General features: G+C 42.8%; 2 protein-coding genes across 8 annotated transcripts in view; one reads left to right on the top strand and one right to left on the bottom strand.

Annotated features, from left to right (window-relative positions):
- The window catches only part of macrod1 (mono-ADP ribosylhydrolase 1), a 147,068-nt gene that overhangs the window by 30,920 nt on the left and 92,174 nt on the right, over window positions 1-23,974 (top strand). The window lies entirely within an intron of this gene.
- Window positions 747-23,974, bottom strand: part of flrt1b (fibronectin leucine rich transmembrane protein 1b) — a 39,281-nt gene continuing 16,053 nt past the window's right edge. For 3 of the 5 annotated variants that reach the window (XM_042221361.1, XM_005913343.3, XM_005913341.3), the window contains exons 2-3: window positions 9,003-10,080; window positions 747-6,289 (exon numbers count right to left, since the gene is read on the bottom strand). In XM_042221361.1, the coding sequence (XP_042077295.1) occupies window positions 4,073-6,274 (2,202 nt within the window). In that variant the 5' untranslated portion in view covers window positions 6,275-6,289; window positions 9,003-10,080 and the 3' untranslated portion in view covers window positions 747-4,072. Of the gene's footprint in view, window positions 6,290-9,002; window positions 22,821-23,974 lie in introns of those variants that run through there. The other 2 variants (XM_005913342.2, XM_042221353.1) reach the window with 2 other exon arrangements.

Here is a 23,974-nt window from a genome sequence, read left to right on the forward strand (position 1 = left end):
AGTATACATCTTTTTCTTGGGTGTAATGCGAGTTAGGATAATTAAGCTGCAGGACCTGACGTTAGATAATGGACCGCGGCAGTGAAAGGCGTCCATAATGACCGATGAGAACTCGGGCCATTGTTGTTAAGAGCGTGGACGCCAAGATGCAGCCGCACACCGCCAGACGTATAATCACAGATCCTGTAGATAGTCATACGAAGTCATCAGCGTGCGGCAAACCATTTCTGTCTACAGTATTTTTCTTTCAGACTCCTTCCTTCTCAAACACCCATCACAAGCAGTTACTCTAAGATGGACACTTATACACTCCCCCGTTCGTTATATTGATCCATGCTTACACAAGCATTAGCACTCACTTAGAATGAGAGGCATGTCTTCACCCAAACTCAGGAGCACCGAGCACAAACACATCCATACAAATGGACGCAGCCGAGTTTCTCGTGTCACTCTGTGAAATACGCACTTGAACTTGTCAGGATAAAAACATGCGTCCTTCCGAATGGAATCGGCGCGCATAGACGCTGATGTATTCATCCAGTGTGTGTGATTTAACGAGGCCTGCTCCGTCTCGTCATAAATCACGTTAATAATCTGAGCTTCCCATTGATTTTTAGTTTTTAAGCCCTCCCCCCGCCCACTCTGGTGCATTATTTGACATCTCCAGCCTTTCCTTCCGATTTGATGAACTCCACTCAGACGCACGCACACACAGACGCGCACACACAGAACTCACGAATCCGCTCTTCCTTTTAGAAGTCTTTATTCATCTGCGTAGAAAAAAAGACGACAGACCAATAAATGGAATAGCGTTTTGCACCCTTTTTTTATGTTTATACATAAGAGTGTTTTCATTATCACATCTGAGGGTGACACTTTTAAAGGAAAAGGATCTCTACACAGAATGAAAGGAAGCTTCAGTGCTTTTAAAAAAATTAAAAAAATAATAAAACAAATGCAAAAAAAAAAAAAACCCTAAAAAACCCACACCGGAGCTCTTCCAATATTACTGGTACACTGTAACACAGGTTGAAAAAGAGAAAGAGAGCTACACAAAGTAAGACTTGGGTTTCAACACTTACAGGCTCTATCTAAATCACCCCTCTCCACTCTCCCCCTTTATTTTTCTCTCTCTACCTTCTCCTCTTCCTCTTCCTGTTAATCTCTGGCTGTATTTTATTAGCGTCTTCTTTGATGTTCCTCCTGCCTTAAAGTACATTAGTGTGGTCAGCGAGAGGCGGTCAGAAAGCAGGGGGTCGCTTGTTTCCCTGTGGTTGTCTTTGAGTTGAATTGCACAGTGTAGCGGTCAGGCTGTGATCCCAGTCACCAGAACATAGTGTCTATGCTGTGCTAAGGCCCATAAAACCACACGACCTGAGTCAACTTATACGTTTCACCTCCCAGAATGCACTAGATCAGGTGTGATTATACTAGTTGTTTTAGTTTCTCCAATTCAGCTAATCTTTATTATAATACAAGTAAATGAATTGCCTTTGTATATGACAGTGTAAGAGGAAAGGCCACAATTTCATTGTTGATCTAAATTAACTGATTAAAGAGGACCTATTATGCGCTTCCCTATTTCAAACGTGGGCCTTAAAAAAACTAACTTCAAATTGCTCTGTTATTTTTTTTTTTGTTTCTACTCTTTGATCTGTTCATATCAAATACGAGGCGATCTCTATAATATGGTCATCACAGGCACACAGCTCTAGTCGTGAGCACAGCACTCCCACCAGTCTGCTGTTCAAACCCTCTGAGGGGCACAGGAAAGGGAGCTGAAGTGGCTCATCTCAGACAGTGGGTGAACTGAGGGGCTGCACCGAGATAAATGACGGTAATTTTGGATTGTAATTCATGCAAAGCAACTCTGGTGCTCGAAGAATAAAAATATGAGGCTGGAAATGAGCAGAATAGGTCCACTTGAATCATCTGGTCCATACAACGTGAGGCAATTGTGGAAAAACGTCTGTCTTAGATTCCTGCACCCTGGGGTAATGTCTTTGAACTGCTTGGTTCATTTAACTAACAGTAAAAAGAGATAAAGATTTTCAATTTACTGAGTAATAAGACTGAGAAAAACTGCAAATACTTAAAATTGGGAAGCTGCAACAGGGAAACATTTGGCATTTGTTTACACAGAGAGATAAAATATTAAAATTTTTAATTTTGGGAGTTTTACAGTTTGGTCAGGTGTTTTTAACTGATTCCTGATTCCTGTCTGGTATTTTTGCTGTAGTCAATCAATATATATTGTAAGCCACTAATAGAGGTCTTTATATACAAATCATTCTTACTCTCTTTTTAAATAAACACAGAGAAAAATATTTTTCCCCCGCTGTAGTCGAATAGATTTGTTAAGAGTGGATTTTAACAAAGAGTAATCAGACCAGTGCCGTTCCAACTTCCACCAAAAAAAGTGTCAGCTGCTAAAACTTATTTTTAATTAAGAAGGTTTAGCCATCCTCTAGAAGATAATGGGTTACTATAATAAGATGTGTGATTAGGATTCTTTCACTTCATTTGCAAAGATAATTTAATAATGACACCAGACCACAATAAAAACTGGGTACATGCAGTGCTGAAATTCCAAGATGAAGTTATTTTTCTTCTTCTTCTTCTTTTTTTTTTTTTACAATAATAGTCGTTCTTGTCAGGCTTGTCTGTTGTCCTGTGGTCTTGGCAATCAGTGTATTTTTTACTCAGATTGTCTCGCCGTGCTTCTTGTCCTTGGTGTTGTCCTACCGATGTTTTTAAAATCCTGAAATGTGCTGTTTATTTAAAAAAAAGATACACGAGGTGAAAGGTAACTACCGAGAAATGTTAAATTCATCTTTGAATTTCAATGATCACAGGCACCTGAAAACAGTCCTTGAAGGAAGCATGCACTCTGTTATCACTCGGCATGTGCTGAGTGCAGTGGGTACACTGTGGGCAAAAACTTAATTCTTTTTTTTTCCTCTTCTTTTTTGGACTATGATGTCACATTATTCCAGTTGTCAACCCTCTTCTTTAACCACCCACTCCCTTCTTGATCCCCCACCTTTTTTTCTCTTTGTGTGCTTTTTTACCTCCTGCTGCTGCATTTGTCACACGCCCTTTTTTCCACTTAGCTCCCCTTTTCTGTCCTCGCTCTTTGCCTGAAGCCAACACACCTCTCTCTGCGTCTACATTCCCCCCAACACAGCTCCGCACCCTCTTTTTTTCCTCATCTCCTTTGATGTTTTCTCCATCCATCCATCCATCCATCCATCCATCCATCCATCCATCACCCCCACCCAAACACATGCTCTCTCTCTCACTCTCATTAGTCTCCTCGTGCTGTGGTTTGTGTCTCTCGTCTCTGTCAGAACTGTTATCACTGCTGTCAGCTCCCTTGGCGAGAACAAAGTCGTCCTCTGCTCACAGCACCACAAAAGACACAAGAGAAATAAAAGGAAAGAGCCTCAGCTGAAAAAAAAGAAAAAAAAAAGAGGCGGAAAGGAGGAAAAAATTAAAAAGGAGGGGAATAAACCAGAGGAAAGGAAGGGGCTTGGAACACATCTTTTCATGTCAACCATGATGCATTGTCATCTGTGGGTTATAACAACCATTGATTTCTTCCTCTGTCATCCCTTTTATCTATACAGCACAAAGCTTACAGTTGGTTGGAAGATTTGAGACCTATCTCTATACACATCAAGTGCCTTTTCCCCATATTATAAATATATCTCCTTCTAAATCAGCTAAGCCTAGTATATCAACCTCAAATAATTTACTGTGTATTATCATTAGCTGAGAAGAACAGTAGGTTTGAAAGACACTGAGATATCCAAAAGAGAAACTGTAACCATTTATAAGAAGCGCTGAAAGAAGGGCCTACTATAAATTGTATTTATACAGTAGAAGAGTATAGTAGGACTTACACTTCTGTCACTCTAGCAATTGTCCAATTAACATAGCAGAAATTCTCTACTTAACAAACCAATCAGAATTGAACCAGCAGAGGCACAGAGGGTACTTTGGAAACCAAGGACAAAATAACCACTAGCCAACAGGGCTTTCGTGGCTCAGGGAGTGCGTCCCTGTATCATCACGTGTAGGCATAATCTATGTCAGGGATGCCACCCTCTCTGTAGCCACGGTTGGTGCCATATGTAACACGATGGTGGCTGGTTTGGCTGAGGATGGTGCCATTTAGGCTGCCAGCTCCGTGACTGCTCCGGTAGGTCCCGTTAGCTTGGGAGGAAGAGGAGGAGGAGGAGGGGAAAATGGTGTGGATGTAGGTGACATCCTCCAGCTTAGGCTGAACAGGCTGATGGGCCATAGCTGTCATCTGAAACCCTGCAGGAGGGGCCCTGATCTCTAAGATGGAAGTGTCTTTCTTGGTGCCTGACTCTACATAGTCATCATAATGTTTTCCTCCCCGACCCCTGTTGTATGACCCCGAGTCCCCGGATATGTAACCTGATCTCTGTCCATACCAGCAGAAGATGCCAAAGATTAACAGAAGGCTCACTAATGCTGTGGCACCCCCAATAATCCCAGCCAGTGGCAGGGCTGTTAATTCTGAGTCTCGTCCCTTTTTATCTGAGCCCTCTTCTCCTGAGTGTGCCAGAGCATCTCCAGTCTCTATCTGTGCACAGGCCGGGGCTGAGTCTTTACTGTCCGTGTCCGTGCTGACAGCTCGAGACGAACCCATGCTGGGGCTCCCAAAGGAAGTTTCCTGTCGTAATGGCAGCAGGCAGATGAGGTAATGGGAGCGTGGGGTGAGCTGGGTTAGAAGATACTGCCTCCTTTCTCCAGGTACCAAAGTCTCTGTTATTGAACCGAGAGCTGCACTGCTGCCCAGCCTCAGCCACGACAGGCGGAAGGAGGGTGCCGGCTCTGGACAAAGCCAACTCACCAGCACGCTGTCTGAAGAGAGAGGTTTTACAGTCAGCTCCAGTGCCTCTCCAGATACGTGCCCTCCTTCACCTGGGGGCAGAGGCATAACTAGGCCTGGCCGCTTAGCTCGCAGGGTGAAAAGAGAACCCTGTGTGGGGATGAGGAGAGAGGTAGTGGTGGTGCTGCCATGGGGGACTGAAGCCACTGCTTGACCCCCTCCAACACCATCTTCACCTCCTCCATCTTTGTCTGCTGGGTTCATCCCTATTCCAGTATTAGGAACAGGAGGGGGACCTTCACACTGCTCCATCAGAGAAGTTAGGTCTCTAAGGGCCTGACCCCTTACAGGCTCAGGCCCCTGACAGGTTAGACCCCTAACTGTAACCGCCGCCCCCCGACCGTGCAGCCAGGCATGGAGCCAGCGAAGGTTGCAGCCGCAGTACCAGGGGTTTCCTCGCAGCAGTAGCAGCTCCAGGCTTTCTGTGTCCTTAAAAAGTCCCCGGGGCAGAGTGGTGAGATTATTCCCCGACAGGTCCAGCCTCTGCAGCCGCCGCATCCCATCTAGCGCCCCCCTCGAGATGTGGGTCATTCCATTGTCTTGCAAATGGAGTCGCACAAGGTGAGCTGAAGGCAGGTTGGCAGGTGGAGACTGCAGAGCGTTCCTGACCAGTGAAAGCTCAGTCAGGTTGGAAAGACGAGAAAAGGTGTCATCTGCTATGCGTGTGTTGGCCAGCAGGTTCCCGTCCAGGACCAAGCGTCTCAGGGAGGAGAGCCCACGGAAGGCATGGGTAGGGATGGTGCTGATTCTGTTGTCATCCAGTCGCAACTCTTCCAAGGATGTTGGCAGGCCTGCGGGGATGCTTGACAGGTGGTTCCGAGACAGAAACAGCAGTCGAAGCCGTGGGGTCCCAGAAAAGGCTCGGTCCTGGATGCTAACTGTGGATATGGAGTTATCATCCAGGTGCAAACGTTCTAGTAATGGTAACTTGGCAAGAGCCGACCGCGGTAACGTTCGTATATTATTATCCTGCAAATGGAGCTCCCGTAATGAAGGCGGGAGGTGTATAGGAAATTCATCCAACTGGTTGGCATACAGGTAAATCACTCGTATGGAAGTGCTGCGTTCCAGCGACGGTGGCAGCCCGGCGTTACTCAGGCGGTTGCTCTGTAAGTACAGGATGGCAGCCGTTAACGGCAGCGGAGGAATAATGCTGAGGCCACGGTCATTGCAGTAGACAAAACCCTCGTCGCAGCGGCAAACCGAGGGGCAAACTATGCCCTCGTCTCCCTCTCCCGTCTCCATGGCAATTGCCGCTGCCGCCAGTTCCAGCACCTCAGCCAATAAGGTGAGGCACAGGAGGAGCAGGAAGAGCCAATCGCGGAGTTCTGCAACACTCTCAGCTGCCATGGTGGCGCACAGCTCCTGATAGGAGAGAAAATGGAAAACTGGATCAAAACAAAGTACAGACACTGAAACCCAATGATTCTAAAATGAATGGAGAAAAAAAAATTCATTATATTCAAATAGGGAAGCAAAAAAAGAAGGACGAGACGGAGCGAGATAGAGTTTCGCTGTGGGGTCTATCTCCAAAATTACTCGACCAAAGTGCTGTGTTTTCTACCTGCTGATAAAAGTAAAGTCTCTTTAAATCTCTAAAGTGCAAAAGATTTGGGGGTTGAATCATCAGATGCACTTATAAGAAGCTGCCCACTATTATATGGGTCAGGGCGACCAAGCAGAAGACAAACGCACATTTAGAGACAGAGTGTGATGAGGGGTGGATTGACTGGACGAGGAGGATTACGAGAATCGGAGAAAGCAAAGGGACGACAGAAATGGAGAAAATTGGACAGTGACATTTGAAGGAAGGGAAAATAAGTGAAGAGGAGTTTTTTTTTTCTTCCACAGAGATTAACTGAAATGGAGTGAGTGACATGAAACTAAAATGGAGGCGAGATCGGGGAGGAGGAAATCAGATTAATTGCCCACAGTCCAGTTGATGGCTCAGAGAGTAGCAGAACTACTAAACTTGTTGTTATTGCCCTATATCTACCCCTAATAAATATATATGATAAAACTGAAGAGAATATAGAAGAAAAGCAGAGAAATTTAGGTTTCATATTGTATACTCAGAAACACAATTTATCTATCAGAGGTCGTGACCAAAACACACACTGAGAAATTTGCTCACACAAATAAACAAATGTACTGAGCACAAAGCATTCACATACAGAAGTCTCAGTACAAGCTGACATGTATAATGCATGGTTTCACTCAGTTGTTATTGTTCGTGAAATTTCTATAAATTATTCAGGAAAGTGGTCCTGAAATCCCCAGAAATGTTTTAGTGAGATGTTTTACAGAGAAGCATTTTTCTGCAACATTAATAGGTTCCTTGGTCGATGTTTTATGATTTGTCTCCTTGCAAATCCTTGACACCAACATCAATAACATGAATTTACAATTCAGATAAAATGATCTCCGTACGTGCACATTCACGGCTCACTATATTTAGAATATGAAAAATATACAGTGGTGAAAGTTGTGGAAATTGCATTGTGGCGTCCTCGTGTTTGAATCCTTTCTTTTAAGTAGCCCGAGGCTGGAAAATGTGCCCTGATGTGAAATGCCTGACATGATTTGACAGCACATTTGATAAACAAATCCTCTAAAGGCAAGTTTTTTTCCCCCCCTTTCTCCGCCCCTTCTGCACATGCATGTTTGTGCGTGTGTGTTTGTATGTGAACTCTGTGCTACATGTAAAATTGCCCCTTGGCTGCAGTCAAAATCCATGCAAAGCAAACGAGAGATGGCAACAATAGTTGAGAGGCAAGGAGGGGAGGGGTGGAGGCGAGGAGACAGATGGACAGTAGGACAGTCAGGAGGAGGAGGAGAGAGGGGGAAATGAGTTCCTGGCAGTGAAGACTGAAGTCACTATCAGCTGGAAAAAGAATAATGGCTCCAAATATTGGTTTGGTGTCATTTTTTTCTATTCTGTGAGATGGATGTAAAAATAGCCGCATTTGTGTACCTGTACATGCTTGTGTGTGTGCCTCTGATGCATGTGTGCGTTTGTGTATGAGAGAAAGATCTGTATCAACAACAACTAGCTCCTGTCTCAGCTCGACACCGGCAGCATTTGATATGTCAGGGTGAAAAAGAGTGTGTGCCACCTAATTCGACGTGGACCCAGACTTGATTTTTCTCTTTTCTTAATAGTATTTTTAGCTCGAATCTGACTATTTCTTTCCCCGGCATGTGAGAGACAGAAAAAGAAAGAAAGAGGTACACATACACACAAGAGGGGCTGTCAAGGTACGAGCTGAGACCATATTGGGATGCTCTATGAATATCAACTAGCATATGTTTCAGTGCCACACTATCCCTGCTTCCCTTTCATAAACATCCTCTTGGCACAAGCTGGCATGTGTGTTTCTTGCCCACATGCCAAGGTTTCCCATCGACACGTTCTTTTAATGATCCTGATTTTTCTCTCGTCTCTCTCCCCTCCCTCCTCCATCCTCTCGCTCTCTCTCTCTCTCGCTGCATCTTTATCACACCGTGTACCTCTCCAATCCGCCCACCTCCCCTTGATAATCTTTCATTATATCTACTTTCAGGTTTGTTTACAGAAGTGTCCGTGCAGTCATCCTCCTCCTCTCCTCCCCTGTTTCTATCTCTCTAATCCTCTTTTATCGTTTCCTCTTCAGTCGTGCGTTGATTCCTGCACACTGAGATTGGATCAATCGGCTCTCCGCTTCCTCTCCTGTCCTCTCCTCCACTGCAACTTAGTTTCTGTTTTTCATTTAGATGCACCTCTCCCCCAAATCTCTTCCTCCTCCACCACTCCCGTCTCTTTCTTACTCCCTCGGCATTCTTGCCTCGGCATCCCCTTTCCGCTCCCTTGTGTTTTTTTTTGTTTTTGACCCCCCCACTTCCCACAAACATTTTAATCATGTTCTGAAGTAAAGGAGCACAGAGCTGGTGTGTGTTTTCTAGTGTCTTCCTTCCTATCCTGTAGCTCAAAGCAAGATGTAAGTGTAGTGTTCCTCACTGTGATGAATGAAGTGTACGTGCGTGCGTGTGTGTGAAAGGTCTGATCGACCCAGGATGTGATTGCCAAGGGCTTGCTCACCTGTTCAGTGTCTGTGCCTTTCACGCCCACCGCAGCCTTGTTTTTCTCTATCAAGGATTTGTGGAGGGGAGTATTAGTGTTTATATGGGTTATTGAGGATGTTGCTGTGGATCTCTGCGTGTTAGCACAATTTCACAGTCTCCTTCGAATCGTTCAGAAGTGTAGCCTCTTTCCTTCGGGCCGTTGAATCTTCCTCAGCTTGGGTGAATGATGATAGGGATGATGATAGTCTGTACTCCAGGGCTCCACAAGTAGCAACACCAGCATGGCTCAAAGCCGCCTCGGCATCCACATTTGTGTCTTCTTTGTGTGTGTGTGTGTGTGTGTCCTGCTGTCAAATTCTCTCTCTCTTGGTAAGGGGCTTTTAGGCCTGCCAACTCAAGTCATCTTCAGCAAGTGTCCAGAGGCCTAATTCTGAAACAGCCCCCCCCCCCCACACTCAAATGCTACAGTTGGGCAGACAGTCAGAAGATGGTTGTGGGCTCAAGGGTCCTTCTTCGAAGTCAAAAGCGACCCCGGTTACTCATGCAGGCAGTGGGTCATGCAAAAATAGTACTGTACCGAGCGGCACTTGCTTCAAATAGACAGGTAGTGGTTTTAATAGATGATCGGCGCGAGGAAAATGAGAATAAGTACGCTTTTCACAGCTCGGAAAAATCCAACAAAGTGTCCTTGATCTGTTATTAGAGCTGTACTATAACAATTATTACAACATGCACTTCACGGTTCAGTGATAGTAATGAGCACTTTTTAAGGCAGTGATGGACAGGCTGGCCTCAGTAAGAGTGCCGACTGTATGAGCAGGATTCAAGGGAAAAGCTCCTTTCTCCTTCTCCCTCAGTTTCAAGCACTCTCTCCTCTGTTAAATGTTTGATCACTTCCTTCTCAGTTCACACAGATCATCTTCAGCAAAGCCAGATGACAGCATGTATTGTATACCGTCCGCTTTAAGGAGTGCTGTGATGGGCTGGCTCAGTGTGAAGAGTTGGTGGAAATGGACAGCCTTTGTATCCTGAAGGTAGACTTCACTGGTGTCGACTTCAGCAGGACAGCTGGCTGAGTGTTAGTGAGCGCCGACCTGAAAAGAGACAGCAGGCGAGAGTAGTATTAGAGGCTTCATTTGGAGATGCATTTGAGCAACGAGGTAAAATCTGTCTGATACAATGGGCCATTTGTAACACATCAGACGTGAAAAGAGAGTGCACAACAAGGAGGATTAAAGGTCACTGATTCAGTTCACGACACTCTTTACAAATTTTGGATTACTGTATGATGCTAATGGAACCAGAGACATTATAATAGAGAGCCAGAGAGACGTGGCACAGATTTTGATGGAAGATCGCTTCAAAAGATGGATGGATGGACAGTGCTGTCTACAAGCCTTTTGTTTCAAAATGTAACATGCAAATGCATGCACAACAAATGTAGCTGCATAAATACAGCTTAATCAAAATAAGTGAGCCGCGTGATAATGATGATGGTGACACTTGCAGAAGTTATGCTAAAATATTTCAAGATGTGCCAAGAATTAAGACTGAGTCTTCTGAAGTAACGTGTCTTAGAAGCTGCATAAAATACATTATGTCGTTGGCTTTGGGGCCAAGCGAGTCACTTTAAGTCATTCGTGTATCTACATTTTAACGAAAGCCTCTTAAGTTTGAGTCGGCTTGTAGTTTTTAACTCTTATTTTAAGCGATGTTAAAAGCTTCATTTTCTTAACCACTGGAGCTTGTCACAGCTGTTTTTGGGTGAGAGGTGGGGTAATAACCACTCTATCACAGGACACAGAGAGACAGAAAACCATTCACACTTAGACATATGGCCAGTTTAAAATCACCAACCTTAAACTAATTTAAAGAAATGGATTCTGGTTAATAAAGGGGAATTGTTCTCATAAATCTGTTGTGGTAATGATCATAGAGTTTATTATATTTCCACAAAAAGAATATTTTAAATATTGGCTTAATGCTTAATGTGCCGTAAATGAAACGTCTTCTAATATATCTTCATTTGTTACACCTGTTTTGTGTAAATGATGCCACCATGTGCTGTTGAGTCTTAATGTTGGCACAATACAGAATCCTAAAAGGTACAGGCTAAATAATTATCCCCATCTGAATGGTTATACCTCTTAAAATTAAGTACCTCGTGAAAATACTTCCTGAAGGTCACCACTGCATATGCACAGCACTGTGCTCCCAGTAGACACAAACCTCCCATTAAGGTAACTCCATATTTTATATCTGTGTTTTTTTTATGTTTTTTCTCTTCAGACAAATCTTTTGAGCTTTTATTAACCATCACGCACTAAGTGCCTGTATCTTATGTGCAGAATCAAACCCCCAGTGAACACTGGTTTTAGAGATATAAGGTTTTCATCAGGCATACTGAGTGTACAGAGACAAATTCATCAAGGCCATTAACTGCTCTGCTGCTCACATTCGCCTCTTCACTTCATCCCAAAGTAAGTAGACTACATCGCCAACTGGGAAATTATCATCCAGTTTGCTTAAACACAAATAGAGACAAATAAAGGCGTCCTCATTTTCATTTTCAAAGGACACGCGCTGCAGCTGAGAAGAACTTGGTCAACAGGCTTATGTCTGTACTCCTGTACATCCTCGAGGGCTGTTAAAAGCTGTGCACTCAGGGCGATGGTGTACAAGTTTTTGTTTCCCATGTGATGTAACTGGTTCCACAGATGGAAACTGGATGTGCAGTTCAGTGAGGTGTTTGGCGAGATAAATGATCCTTTTTATAGGACGTCTTCAGATTGATATCCAGTTGATGCCTAGTAAACTTATTCATATGTGCAGACTGTGGCTAACTCGCATAATGAAAATCAAGCGACGTGGGGCAGAATGATAAAGAGGCAGTGTTTTTGCCAAATGTGTCGACTTTGTTATTGGCATTAAGGAGAAATGAGATAATGGTCTAAGCAAGGACTTGGTGCGGTACTCATTGTTATTCAGTTCATTTGTAATTTGTTAAGGTCTAACAGTTTGCATTTTTGGACTTTAAAGTAGCTACAAAAATAAACACTAATTGGATGTCATCAGTCACGTATTAACAGCAGATGTCACCTTTAATAACGTGAACTGTCATTTTAAAGCTAGTCGCTTTAATTAGCTATAATTTCTGAGCCAACTACTCTTAGACTCGGCACTAATCTTTGCATACTGCAGGCAAAACGTCTGCCCGCACTGGACAAGAAGTGACTATTGAGCATCAGCAGCATCTCCACAGCTCACTGCCATTGGTCATTAGACATCAATATGTGAAGCTCTATCTGTGTGATGTCAAGACTGTCCTTAAAACTTTTTTTGATGGAAGCAAGCCTAACTAGTGGGAGTGTGATGGGAGGACGGCAGACATAAGGAGCATCTATCAGAGCAAGGAGCTTGGAGGCAAAGTACATGCTAGTCATTTGGCAGAGTATGAAAACGGCTGTTTGTCAGAGTTTTGAGGAAGATTAGAGAAAGTTTCACCAAGGTAATGACTTTTGTTAGCCATAACTGCTTGAGAACATTAGGGAAATTGCAGCACTTTTCAAAGGAAATCCGTCTAAAAATAACCTTGTAGAAAGATGTTACACAAAACACGAATGGACACACTTTGACATGGAGTCACAATGATAAAGAAGTTCAAGTGTTTTAGTTTATTTCCTCTTTCATGTGGTTTCATTCCTCTGATGTAAACATTTTCTAGAAATGCACTAATTAGTGGTAGAATATAAAAGTATGATAGAAAAGAGAGGTCAGCTGTTTCACTGTTAAGTCATTGAATGATATGAGGTGGGATCAGACCTTCAATATCAGGCAATGAAAATGGAAAAATGAAAACTACTCTTCGAGTGATAGTGAAGGTTGAAAAGGTCTGACGAAAACAAGTAAGCGAACGTTAAATAACAAGTTCTACCTTACTGAAATAACCATCATGTTTCAAAAGGGACTGCGTTTTCTTTGAAGGCGAAGGTGTCTAGTGTCAGGTTTGCATATCGCTTTTCTTCTTGGTCTGCAACCACTCCCCAATCAGTTGATGAATGCACATTTTTCTGTTGTTGATGGCGGTTATCATGGGGTCACTGACTGGTGACCCTGTTGACTAGGATTTGGCAGTAGATTTTAGAATGACTGCCAGCAACTACTTGCAACTATTCTGGGAGCATTTGTTTTTCCCTAGCAACCGGTAGTTGCCAGGTGGTCTACAACTAGTCTCTGGATGAAACACGCCTTAGCTGATTAGTCAAAAGGTTAATTTAAAACAAGGTGGAGGCTATAGCTTGCAAAGGGGGAACAATTATTATCTTTTCTTAATCTTAACTGATAGCAGATTTTGAGTTTAGGACCATTTGTTGGATAAAACACTTCAAACCATATCTGATATGCTCATTTCCAGTTCCATATTTTCATTCTGGGACTCTACTGAGAGGTCAAGTAAGCCCAAATTATCTTGTGCTAAGCTGTGGTGCAGCTTACATTCTTTCCCTTTTAGCTATTTTTCTTCTAACTAGCTACCCCCTTGTACACCAGAAGTTTGTAGGTTAAGTGGGTGGCGCTGTGTTAATATAGGTTTTAGGTTGCAGTTTACTAAATTTACAATTACGCTTTATTTCCTCAGCTTTTCGCCTGTAGAAAGGTTATATATAGAAAGCAAACTGATGTCTGCTATCGTAATATTATTTCTTCTAATGTTATATCATCCTCTTTACATAACATGTCACACTGTCACTGAAACAAAGAAGCAGTTAAAAAGAAAGCAGTAATCCATATCGTGTGCTGAGGTCAAAAACATTTCTGACTGACCCTTCACTCCATGTCTTTTCTGTTGTACTCGATTTTTTTTTTTTTTTGTCTTTTTGCATAACAGAGACCGGAGAGAACATCTCGTTCCTCAGGGGGACAGAAGTCACTCAGCTCTTGTGAGCCAGTCTACAACAACTGTGTAGCCTACAGGCAGGCAACAGTATGTGACTTTCACTGTGGCATCTGTGCTGTTCAGACGCTCTCACTCCTCTTTCCTTTGTGTAGTAATAAGCAGATATTAGTGTTTTATTTTTCTTTGTTTGGTGCAGAGGCTTATAAAGAAGGCTAGAGATAATAAAACTGCATAAACCAATAAGTGTGATTCTGTACAGATACTGAATCCACATCTGAGCTCAGAGCGACTGAAGACTACAACAAAACAAATCTTTTTACGTTGTGGATACTTTTATGTTAAAGTGTACAGATGAACAGTAAAATGATTCGTGTGACTACAGATGTACAGATGGTGGTAACATATGTGCATGAATACAGCCAGAGCATTCGCATGTGCATTGTTAGTGGTCACCTTGTACGATTTGCGGTTGGAAGCTATAACGAGTGGTACTACAGCTGTTTTTGCTGGCATATTCATTTGTACTGACATGAGGTTCAGAAAGAGGAAATGGTGACATTGAGGCTAAGTAGCATGATAAAAAAACAACAACAACAACCTCAAAACCTTTTCCAAATCCTCCTCCAGATGACCTTCTAGCTGCACTGTCACAAATCTGACACACTGTAGTGGGGGTGGCAGGAAATTGACGATATCAAATCTCCATTTCCATCCACCCTTTGCTCCATCAGGCTGATCAGAATAATTGGGAAAATGGAAAGGAAAGAAAAGTGACAGCTGTGATACTTGGCAGTTTGCTCGCTCTGTGCGCCGGAGTGAGCTAGGACAGAGGAAGTGAGGAAGTAGGAGTTAGGGATTAATAGTTGCGGGGCTGGGGACCAAAGTCTGAGTACTTTGTAATCATGTGGCTGTCTAACCCCAGTGTTAGCGAGGTTGATGAGCATGTGTCCCTGCTGACACACACTCTCTCCATATCCACTCTGCTGAATATTAATATGGAAAAGAGAATTCCTCTGAGCCCCATTGTCAGACGGCCTATTGTTCTCTGCTGGCCTCCGCCTGGGCGCGCGTGTATGTGTGTGTTTTAGTATTAATGTGTAACTTGGTGTCTACATTGTGTGCTTATGCATATTAAGGCCATGTATTCATTGCAAGCGTGCGCTGGCTGCAGCAGAGCAGCCGTTAAAGCGGCAGTTGGGGAGATGAGGGGTGTGTTTGCGGCCCGCCATGGCCAATAAAGACAACTGGCCTGAGAACACTTGGACTAGCCATCAGGGCCCAACACTGGCAATTATTTCACCTAGAGGCGCTATCAGTAAAATGAACACTCTCATTAAAACCGTGTCCACATGTGTGTGCATTTAAATGCGTGTGCGCAGACCCAAGTCAATTTAGAGACACGGCAAATATATGGCAACACAACTGCTCGTCTTTCAATCAAAGGGTAATGTGCTGTTTATGATGTTTTGACTGCGGTTGTGTGCTTGCGCACATGAGTATTTACATACTGAGTTCTCTCGGCGTGCCCATGTGAGCACACGCGTGAGCGTGTACGTCTGTGTTAGCTGTGTGTATGCATCTGTATGGATTTATGTGTGTGAGTGTGTGACTGTTTAACTACCCCACACACGTAACCTCCCCATCTCTGCCTCCCCGTTTCTCATTTACTGAGCCAGCGCCAGTGAGAAGGAGTGTGGGGAAACGAGAAAACAAGTGATAGGAGGGGGAGGAGAATGAGAGATGGTGAAATTGAGGCGGAGAGGGAGGTGAGGAGGGTATAGGTTTATACAGGGAAAAAAAATGAAGTGAGGCTGGAGTAAAAGGGAGAAAGAGAGCAGGGACGGCAGAGAAGAGGGGAAGATAGAGAAGCAGGAAGATGGGGGAAAGAGAAAGAGGCAGAGGAGGAGGCAGCAGATTTATGAAGCCATTGGAATGTAATTTGGAGGCAGAAATTACTGTCAGCCTGTGCAAGGTTTAAAGTCAGTGAAGCCTGAATCCAGGCCCTGCCTCTGTGTGTGTGTTTGTGTGGCAAGTATCAGACAAATGGATAGCAAATGTGATGCAGAGTAATACCACAGAAGCTCCGCAGTTACTTGTCATACACAATGAATGCAGCGTGTAAGTGTTTATGCACACGCACGTTTTTTACAACTACTCCATGCATGAGTGACATGACTGTATGGCATCAGAACACAACCCAGCATTCATATTTAACAGCTCATATTTCATCGATGCTTGAAGACACAGATACACCCCCGCACGCAAACGCGCACACACACTTGCACAAACACAGGCGCTGAATTCTTGTCAGGCTCCGAAGGCCATGACTCCGGCAGAATCAGTCGAGGGTGTCGGCGTGGACAGAACGAAGGCTGGAGGGAGCTGAGCGGGAAAGAAAAAGACAGAGAGCGTGTCAAGGATAGACAGAGAGAAAGGTAGAGGTGGGAAATGAAAAAGATAGAGGGGGAGAGAGAGGGAGAGACTCTAAGAGGAGCTAAAAAGAAGAGCGAGAGGGATGTGACTAGCTTTCTAACGCAGCAACACACAGCTTCCATTTAGCATGAGAGGGAGGGGCGGAGAGGGAGAGAGATGAGGGAAGCGACAAAGCAGGAATAATCAGCAAACATCTAACGGGAGGGAAAGGCTCAATACAGTATATTTTTTCTGATCTGGCGTTACTTTGACAGTTGGTTGTAATGCACACACTTGGGGTTGGCTCTATTTTTGCTGCTAATTTCTACACGGACTTCTCATCGATTAGTTGCAGTGAGCACAAAGGGCAAGCAGTTGAGGCTGGAGTTATTTTTGAAATATTATCCTTTTGACAACACTTTCCTTAAAAAAGAAAAGAAAACCAATACAGTGTTAGTCTGCCCCTCAATGCTTCCTGACCTCCTTAAACTGCCTGCGGCTCTCAGCCCAAAGCCCATTTGTTTGTACTGAAGAAGAACATCTTTAAAACTGCAAATAATTAGTGCATTTGCTGAGGATTACATGGCGATGTATGCGCTTCTATTGAGGGAAAGCACTCTTTATTTTAAAAAGCGTTACCTCCAATAGTGTTGTATTTGTAATAATGAGGATCGTTTATTGACATTAGAATGATTCAAATCTACCTCCTCCTTCTCCCAAATTCATCTAAAAAAAGAAATTTAGAAATAAAAGAAAAAAGCCTCCCCTAGTAATATTGGAAGTCCATTACTGGCTTGATGCAAAGCTTGGTGGGCATCCCTAGTCTGAATAGATGAAATGTGGACTTGCATTGCCTAATGCTGCAGTCACACTTGGGGAAAATAGCGGTTAGAGACCACAACATGACAGAAATTATTGTGACCGTATACAATGAACTTAAAATCTCTGAGTCAGTCTCCAGTCTGAGATCGAATGGGGTCACAAACAATTACGTGGAATCTGTTTGTGATAATATGGTGATTAGCTGTTATTAATACAGCAAATATGGCAAATCTGTTGCCGTCAGTGTTGCAAATGTGTTATTGTCAGATATTAAATTTCATATTAACTACCGGAAATTCAGAAACTGCTCCACAAATAGTGACCTAGCTGCTGCAGGACGACAGTTTATGCAGGAATACAACCAGAATACAACTAGCTGGCAACCCACTGAGTCGAGCCTCCTGTAGATATGTGTGGCAGATACTTTCATTGAACTCGGATTGACTGCAATGTACTGGATCAGTTCAGTTCAATGTATTTATTTGAAAGGGAAAATGCAGTCTAACGTAATTCCAGAACAGAGCACATAAAACTGGTGTGCTGCACATCGAATTTAAGTCTGCTACTAATTTCCAGCACTTGTCCCTTGTTGGGCTTTTACATTAGTAATGCACAAGCAATATTTACAACTTTCAGTTAGATAAAACCATAATAAACATGTACAGATGGTGATGGTCTGTCTGAGAGTCTAAGTTGGACTGTGATTGTTTAGCGACCTGTGCAAACACCTTGTGATCAAAAGTGGCTGCCGCAGCGATTTGCAATTGGTTTCCGACAGCAAAGAAAATCTGACGCAGTCACCCGACAATTACAGATTTTCCTCTAAAGGCAGGAAGTTACCATCCTCTCTTTTACTTTAGTGAGACTGAGTCACAGACTGGAGCTTTTTAGGACATTTTCCAGATATGAGGTACAAAATGTAACTAAAATTCAGAAGGTTCAGCAATAACATGAAATTGACTTGTTTCATTCACTCAGAAATGGAACAAAATGTTTGTACAGAGATCCAAGTGTAGTAGTTTAGCGCTGTGATACAAGAGTTTATGCGTGACAATAATGAAAATCTCAATTTTATTGCTTACATAGTTGATTTCTCTTGTGTAACAAAACTTATATTTTCTTTGTTTCTTCTTCTGTTGTTGCAAAATGAAATCGGTGAAACGTCAGTCTTTCTTTGTGCTGCTTTTTGTTTTGGCCATTTCAAGCTGAGGACTGAATCCCTCACTGCATAACTGCAGGAATGTGAAGCAGTGCTCTGAAAATTACAACACGTTTGTCGTTGCACACATGGAGAAGGGGAAAAAATGTCACACTTCTGATAAATGTCAAGACAAATGTGTTTAACACAGTGACTGGGTAAGATCAGCTTCTTAAAGCAGATCAGTGCTTGGGTGGTTTACGCACCACCCAGCTGCTCCCCTAAAATGGATGCCTCTGAAACACACAGACACACAAACACACAAAGTTCTCCAGATCTTTTCCACACTTTCTGAAACGAACGTCGACACCGTCACCCTCTCAGTCTCTCTTCTTGCTCTTTTGGCCTGTGGACTGACTTTCTCGCTGACACACAAACGCATCAGCTCTCTATTCTTTTCTCCTCGTTGCCAGTGATAACGAAAGCAGCACCATTATGCACTGTGACAACACTACCTCCCACTTACTCTTCAAGGCAGTTCATACCACAGTACAAACTCTGTTTCTGTCTCCGCCTGCTTCCCTCCATCTCCCTCCTCTCACTCAGAATAGTGTTGAGGTCAATTAGCTCTGAATTTGCTTATACACTTGGCTGACTGCTTCAGGATGCTGGAAGGTGTTAAGGAGCATCTGTAGATTATTCAAAAGGTTTTCAAACAGTTTTTTTTTTCTCTGACATCCATCCCCTTTAACACCTTCTCCTACTGTTTGCTATTTACATGTTTCTACATTTTTTTGGTCTCTCCCTTTCTTTCTTTATCTTCGATTTTCTCTCTTTGTTAAGTAAAACTAAACTTTTTGCATTATTACAACAGATGGGTAAAGTTATTGTTATGTAAATGAAGCAGTTTTCTGCTAAAGTTTCAACACCTCTAGATTAACTTTGAAAAAAACCAAACAAAAACCCCCAGCTTTAAGTTTATCTATCTTTGTTTTTTATTTACAGACGATAAATTGAGTGTGATTTTTGAGTTATCGTGGTTTAGTAGTGATGCAAATGGATAACTTGCCATTTGTAGGAGTTTCATAAATGATGAAAACTCCACAGATCAATCACGTTCGTCACATTGTTATCGCCACAGGCCAAAGATGGAAAAGCCACCAGCATCATTAAGGGGACAAATTATGCTAGCTGTCTGGACTGGTCCAACCTCAGGCGTGTGTGGCTGTGCTGAGCGGGGGCTATCCCCTCACGCCTGAGAGGATATGTGGCCGAAATGGTGCGTTATTTCCAGTTTATCCTTCAGAATATACTTTGGACAGAAATTTACAAGGCAAGATAATAAACGTTGGATCTTTGCATAACTGCTTGACTGTCTTGGTGTATGCCTTGGTGGTGTATACGTTTTGTATGCCCCATCACATTTGTTGATACTAATTAAAGTTGAAATTTAGCCATTTAAAAAAAAAAAAGTATTTAAGTTATCTTAAAACACCATATGCAAGGTACAACATACACTAACATATTTTTTTCTCCAGCGTAACTGGAAGATGAGGATCTTACTGGCTCAGAAACAAAAGCCACCTTAATTACTTAACATTTATATAAATATATGCTAGCTTAATCTATAATTATATAGCATTTAATGTATCAGTAGTTTTTTTTTTTATTGTATTGATCCTTCTCAAAAATCTCAAAAATGATCCAATAACTAAAGCTTTAAGGGAGTAAATGCTGTGCAGGTAACCCTGTTGTCTGCCTTCAGCAAAGGTAAAAAAAAATAGTTTGTGGCAAACTGGATAAATGATATTTATTTCAGGTTCATAATTCAGTTGTGCTGTCACTGGGTTTGGGAGCAGGTGGAATAGACTGAATTTTCTTCACAATTAAAAAAAACTCAGCAGGTGTTTTCGTGCACTTTTATTAGCACTTTAATGTGAAAATACTGAGTGGAAATAGAAAATACTCATCAATGAGGCTTCAGTTCGCCTCACCAGTGAACACGATTAATGGAAACATCATTAACGGCCCTAACAGACCAGCAACCTGCCCAACAGATTTTTCTTTTCCCCCCCCCCCGACAGATTTAAAATTTCAAAAACCGACAATGATGTTATTGACAACAAAATTTAAGAGGTTTAAGTTTTTTTTAAAAATCTTAACAATAGTCTGTACACATAATTAATCTCGTATCGATTTAAGGGCTATAAATCTAAACTAATCTGGCAACGTATAGCCTGAGTAGCCGAGTACTGTTTACTCACAACTTAACTTAGTTACATTTTTAGTTCATTATTTTACTTCACTTTTGTTTATGAATCAGCTATCAATTATAGCTACATGTCTGCAATTCTTATATAGAGGAAATGTTGTGTAATTTTTTTTTAATAAAGCCAGCAGCATCCATCTGCCAAGTGTCCGTGATATTGGCGAGGTGAGTTGTCTGCACTGAGTCCAGGGGGTACTAAAGGGCCACAGCTACCCTGGTGTCTCTAAAGAAGTATCTGCTGTTGTTGCAGTAGACGTGGGAGCTGTCATACTTATGAAAATAAAGCTAATAATTTTGTTGGCGTGATTTTGTTAGTACAATAAAGGAACTACATCCGAATTTCATTATAGGATCTTTGGTTGCATTATGATTAGTGAAATAAATCTCATTCTATCAGCATTGATGTCTTTAATATGGGTCAGCCCTACCTTTCATGTGCAGGTCTATTCATTTCAGGCCAGGTTATTGATGGTTTATTAGGTGGGATGTTAGTAAAGCGTGAAAATCAAAGACAAACTTTCTAAATTCAATCCTTTGCCGTCTGTGTCTGTGTGTGGTTAAAATGTTTCTTGCTGTGCATTCTTTCCTTCCCTGTACGACTCCTCCTCTGCTTCTTCTGAGCAAAAAGGACAAAACTCCAGCGGTGATAAGCTACTGAGAGGCAAGCAGTGCAAATGGGAAATTTCAATAGATGGGTCCCAAAACCTTCTGTTGAGAGGGAGAGAAAAGATGAAAAAAAAGGAATGAAAGGAAGAGGATAAAGAGGAAAGATGGAAGAGGGGGAGCGTCGATGGAGGCGGACAGGGAGACAAAGTGAACTATAGAGTTTTCGCCCTGGAGGAAGCCGGTATCCAAAGAGAGAATGAACGGCAGAGGAGGCAGTAAACAAGACTTTGAGAGAGAGCGCTGCTGAAGAGGGGAAAAGAAGAAGAAGAAGAAGAGGAGGAGGAGAAGTTGGGTCGCGATGGGCTTGAGTCTAGGAGGGGAGCTGCAAAGGGACGACAGCAGTGGAGATGAGAGACGTGAAGAAGATTGGTTAACACACACACGCACAAAAACACACACAAACTCTCACACGACACCCAGAGTGAAGGTGTTTTGCATAAATATGGTGCGAATAATGAAAACGCTGGCGGCTTCATTTTAAACACAGCAGCTAATAATTAAAGCAGTCAGACCTCACACTATGGGGCTACAAAGACAGCACACAGATTTTTATGCATAAGCGGTAAATAAACTGTATTATCTCTCTAGGGGCTCTCTGAGGGCTGCGGCCTTGGGTCCTTGCAATATATTCACATCGCTGTGAGCTTGAGCCCAGCTAATTCACCCACCCGCTCTACCTCCAATTAGGGTTAGACAGATACGCAGCCTTAATGATGAGTTTTCTTATTCCCTGACTGAAGTTGCTCCTATCCCCAAAGTCCTAGCCTTTCAATTAAAATTTGATCATTTTTAACGGCAAAGTGAAAACTCAGATTTCAAATGATTCACAGGACAGAAGCCTTCCATAACTGTAATTAGACGGCGATACACAGAAAAGCCAGTGAAAACCTCACAGATGAAGGCTTTTAGGTGGGTTGGCAGCTCCTTAAGGAAGGGTGAGGCAGGTTTCATTGCAGGTTTTTACAGACTGACACCCTTGAAGCTATGAGTAACATCCTCCCACGCCATGTTGGAGTGATTTCTCTGCTCAGCCATCTGCAATAAAGCAAAAATATTCCTAAAAACATATTTAGACCGAGGCCTCCGTCACGTCGGCAGTGGACGATGCGACCTGGCTGGTGCCTGAATGAAACATAAACAGCTTTAATACCGGCCTGTTACGCTGGCCTAACACTGTTCTCTATCAGCACAGGAGGAATGCATCAAATTTATACGCTCAGAGAAACTGCACACCCATCTGCCTGCAGTATAATGTGCCAGGAGATGCTATGATATACCCCGACTCTCAGCAAAACACAAAATGCAGCCCTGCATACACACACATCGTCTTGTGACAGTACGTGGATAAATTGTGCCATTAAATATGATTGAGGGGTTTTCCGTCTCTCTCTCCATCTCTTCCTGTCTGTGTCTCGCTCAGAATGAGGCATGCACAGGAAACACCTACAGATGGGTAATTTAAGGGCCGCACACCCTCTCACACACTCCACCAGAAGGCACTCTTAGATAGGTCACTATTACTCTCGCTAGATTGAACTTGGCACTTATGCCTTTGGAGGAGAATCCCCGGAGTCCTCTGTGTGTGTGTGTGTGTGTGTGTGTGTGTGTGTGTGTGTGTGTGTGTGTGTGTGTGTGTGTGTGTGTGTGTGTGTGTTGTGTGTGTGTGTGCGTGTGTGTGTGTGTCGGACAAAGCAAGTCATTTTTAATCCACTAATATGTGATGTACATGTGGCCTCCTGGTGGCGGGCTAAAGCTCAAATCCAGCTGGCAACCTTTCCTACATTTTGCCCACCAGTGTTTTATATTACTTCCTGTCACTCTCCATTTCATTATTATTCTAGGGAAGGGGAAAAAAGGGAGCTAAACTTCTTAAAAAGAGGACCAAAAAATCCCCCCAACTTGCATGTGAAAAGGCGCTGTTGCTGAGTAAAGAGGCTGAGCTGAAAGCACTTAGAGTCTGCCAGCTGTCTGTCGTTCTGTTTTCGCTGTGTTTATCTTTGTTCCTAATTGTAAACAGACAATGAGTACACTCCAGAGAAGCTATAGGGTAATTATCAATTCTTATTCAAGCTCAAAGTCTAGTGCAACCCATGCATACCTAAGAGATCTATTGGCATTCTATTCATCAGGTCGAGCACGTATTCCTGCCACTTGTCCTTACGCTCATGCACCATCTTGTCTTGCTTTGCAGAAAGAGGAGCACTTTCTGAACATTACTAGGTATCATGACTGATGATTTCAAAGAGTGTAGCACAGTTTGACTAGAACTCTTTTCTGCCATAGGCGATTAGACATATAAGGCCTTGTGCACCTTGTGTTATAACGCAACCAATCTCTGCTCTTTCTGGAAAACTGGTCATAAAGTCATTCACCAATAAAATGGAGGCAAAAACATCACTAAATAAGGGCAATTTATGCAAGCAAGCATGTAAAGGATAGAAATCAGATGTTTCCTACGAACTCACTTTTATTTTAGAACACTTACTGTTTGCCATTAAGCAACGAGAAACCTCAGGACAAACCTGCCAGCAAAAAAACACAGCTGGTGCGAATCTCAAAATTGAAAATTAAGCTTTTATTTTTTTTTAATCTTTTTATTTTTTTTACGTTCCAAGTAAATTACATGCACCACATGTCATTGCAACACTAATTTCTGCTGCAGGCAGAGCACTCAGACTGTTGCAACAGATGCAAAGCGTGAAAATCAAAGACAAACTTTCTAAATTCAATCCTTTGCCGTCTGTGTCTGTGTGTGGTTAAAATGTTTCTTGCTGTGCATTCTTTCCT

The sequence above is a fragment of the Haplochromis burtoni genome, unplaced genomic scaffold (genome assembly GCF_018398535.1).
Source record: "Haplochromis burtoni strain Fernald_Lab_line unplaced genomic scaffold, NCSU_Asbu1 Contig_4, whole genome shotgun sequence".
Lineage (NCBI taxonomy): Eukaryota > Metazoa > Chordata > Actinopteri > Cichliformes > Cichlidae > Haplochromis > Haplochromis burtoni.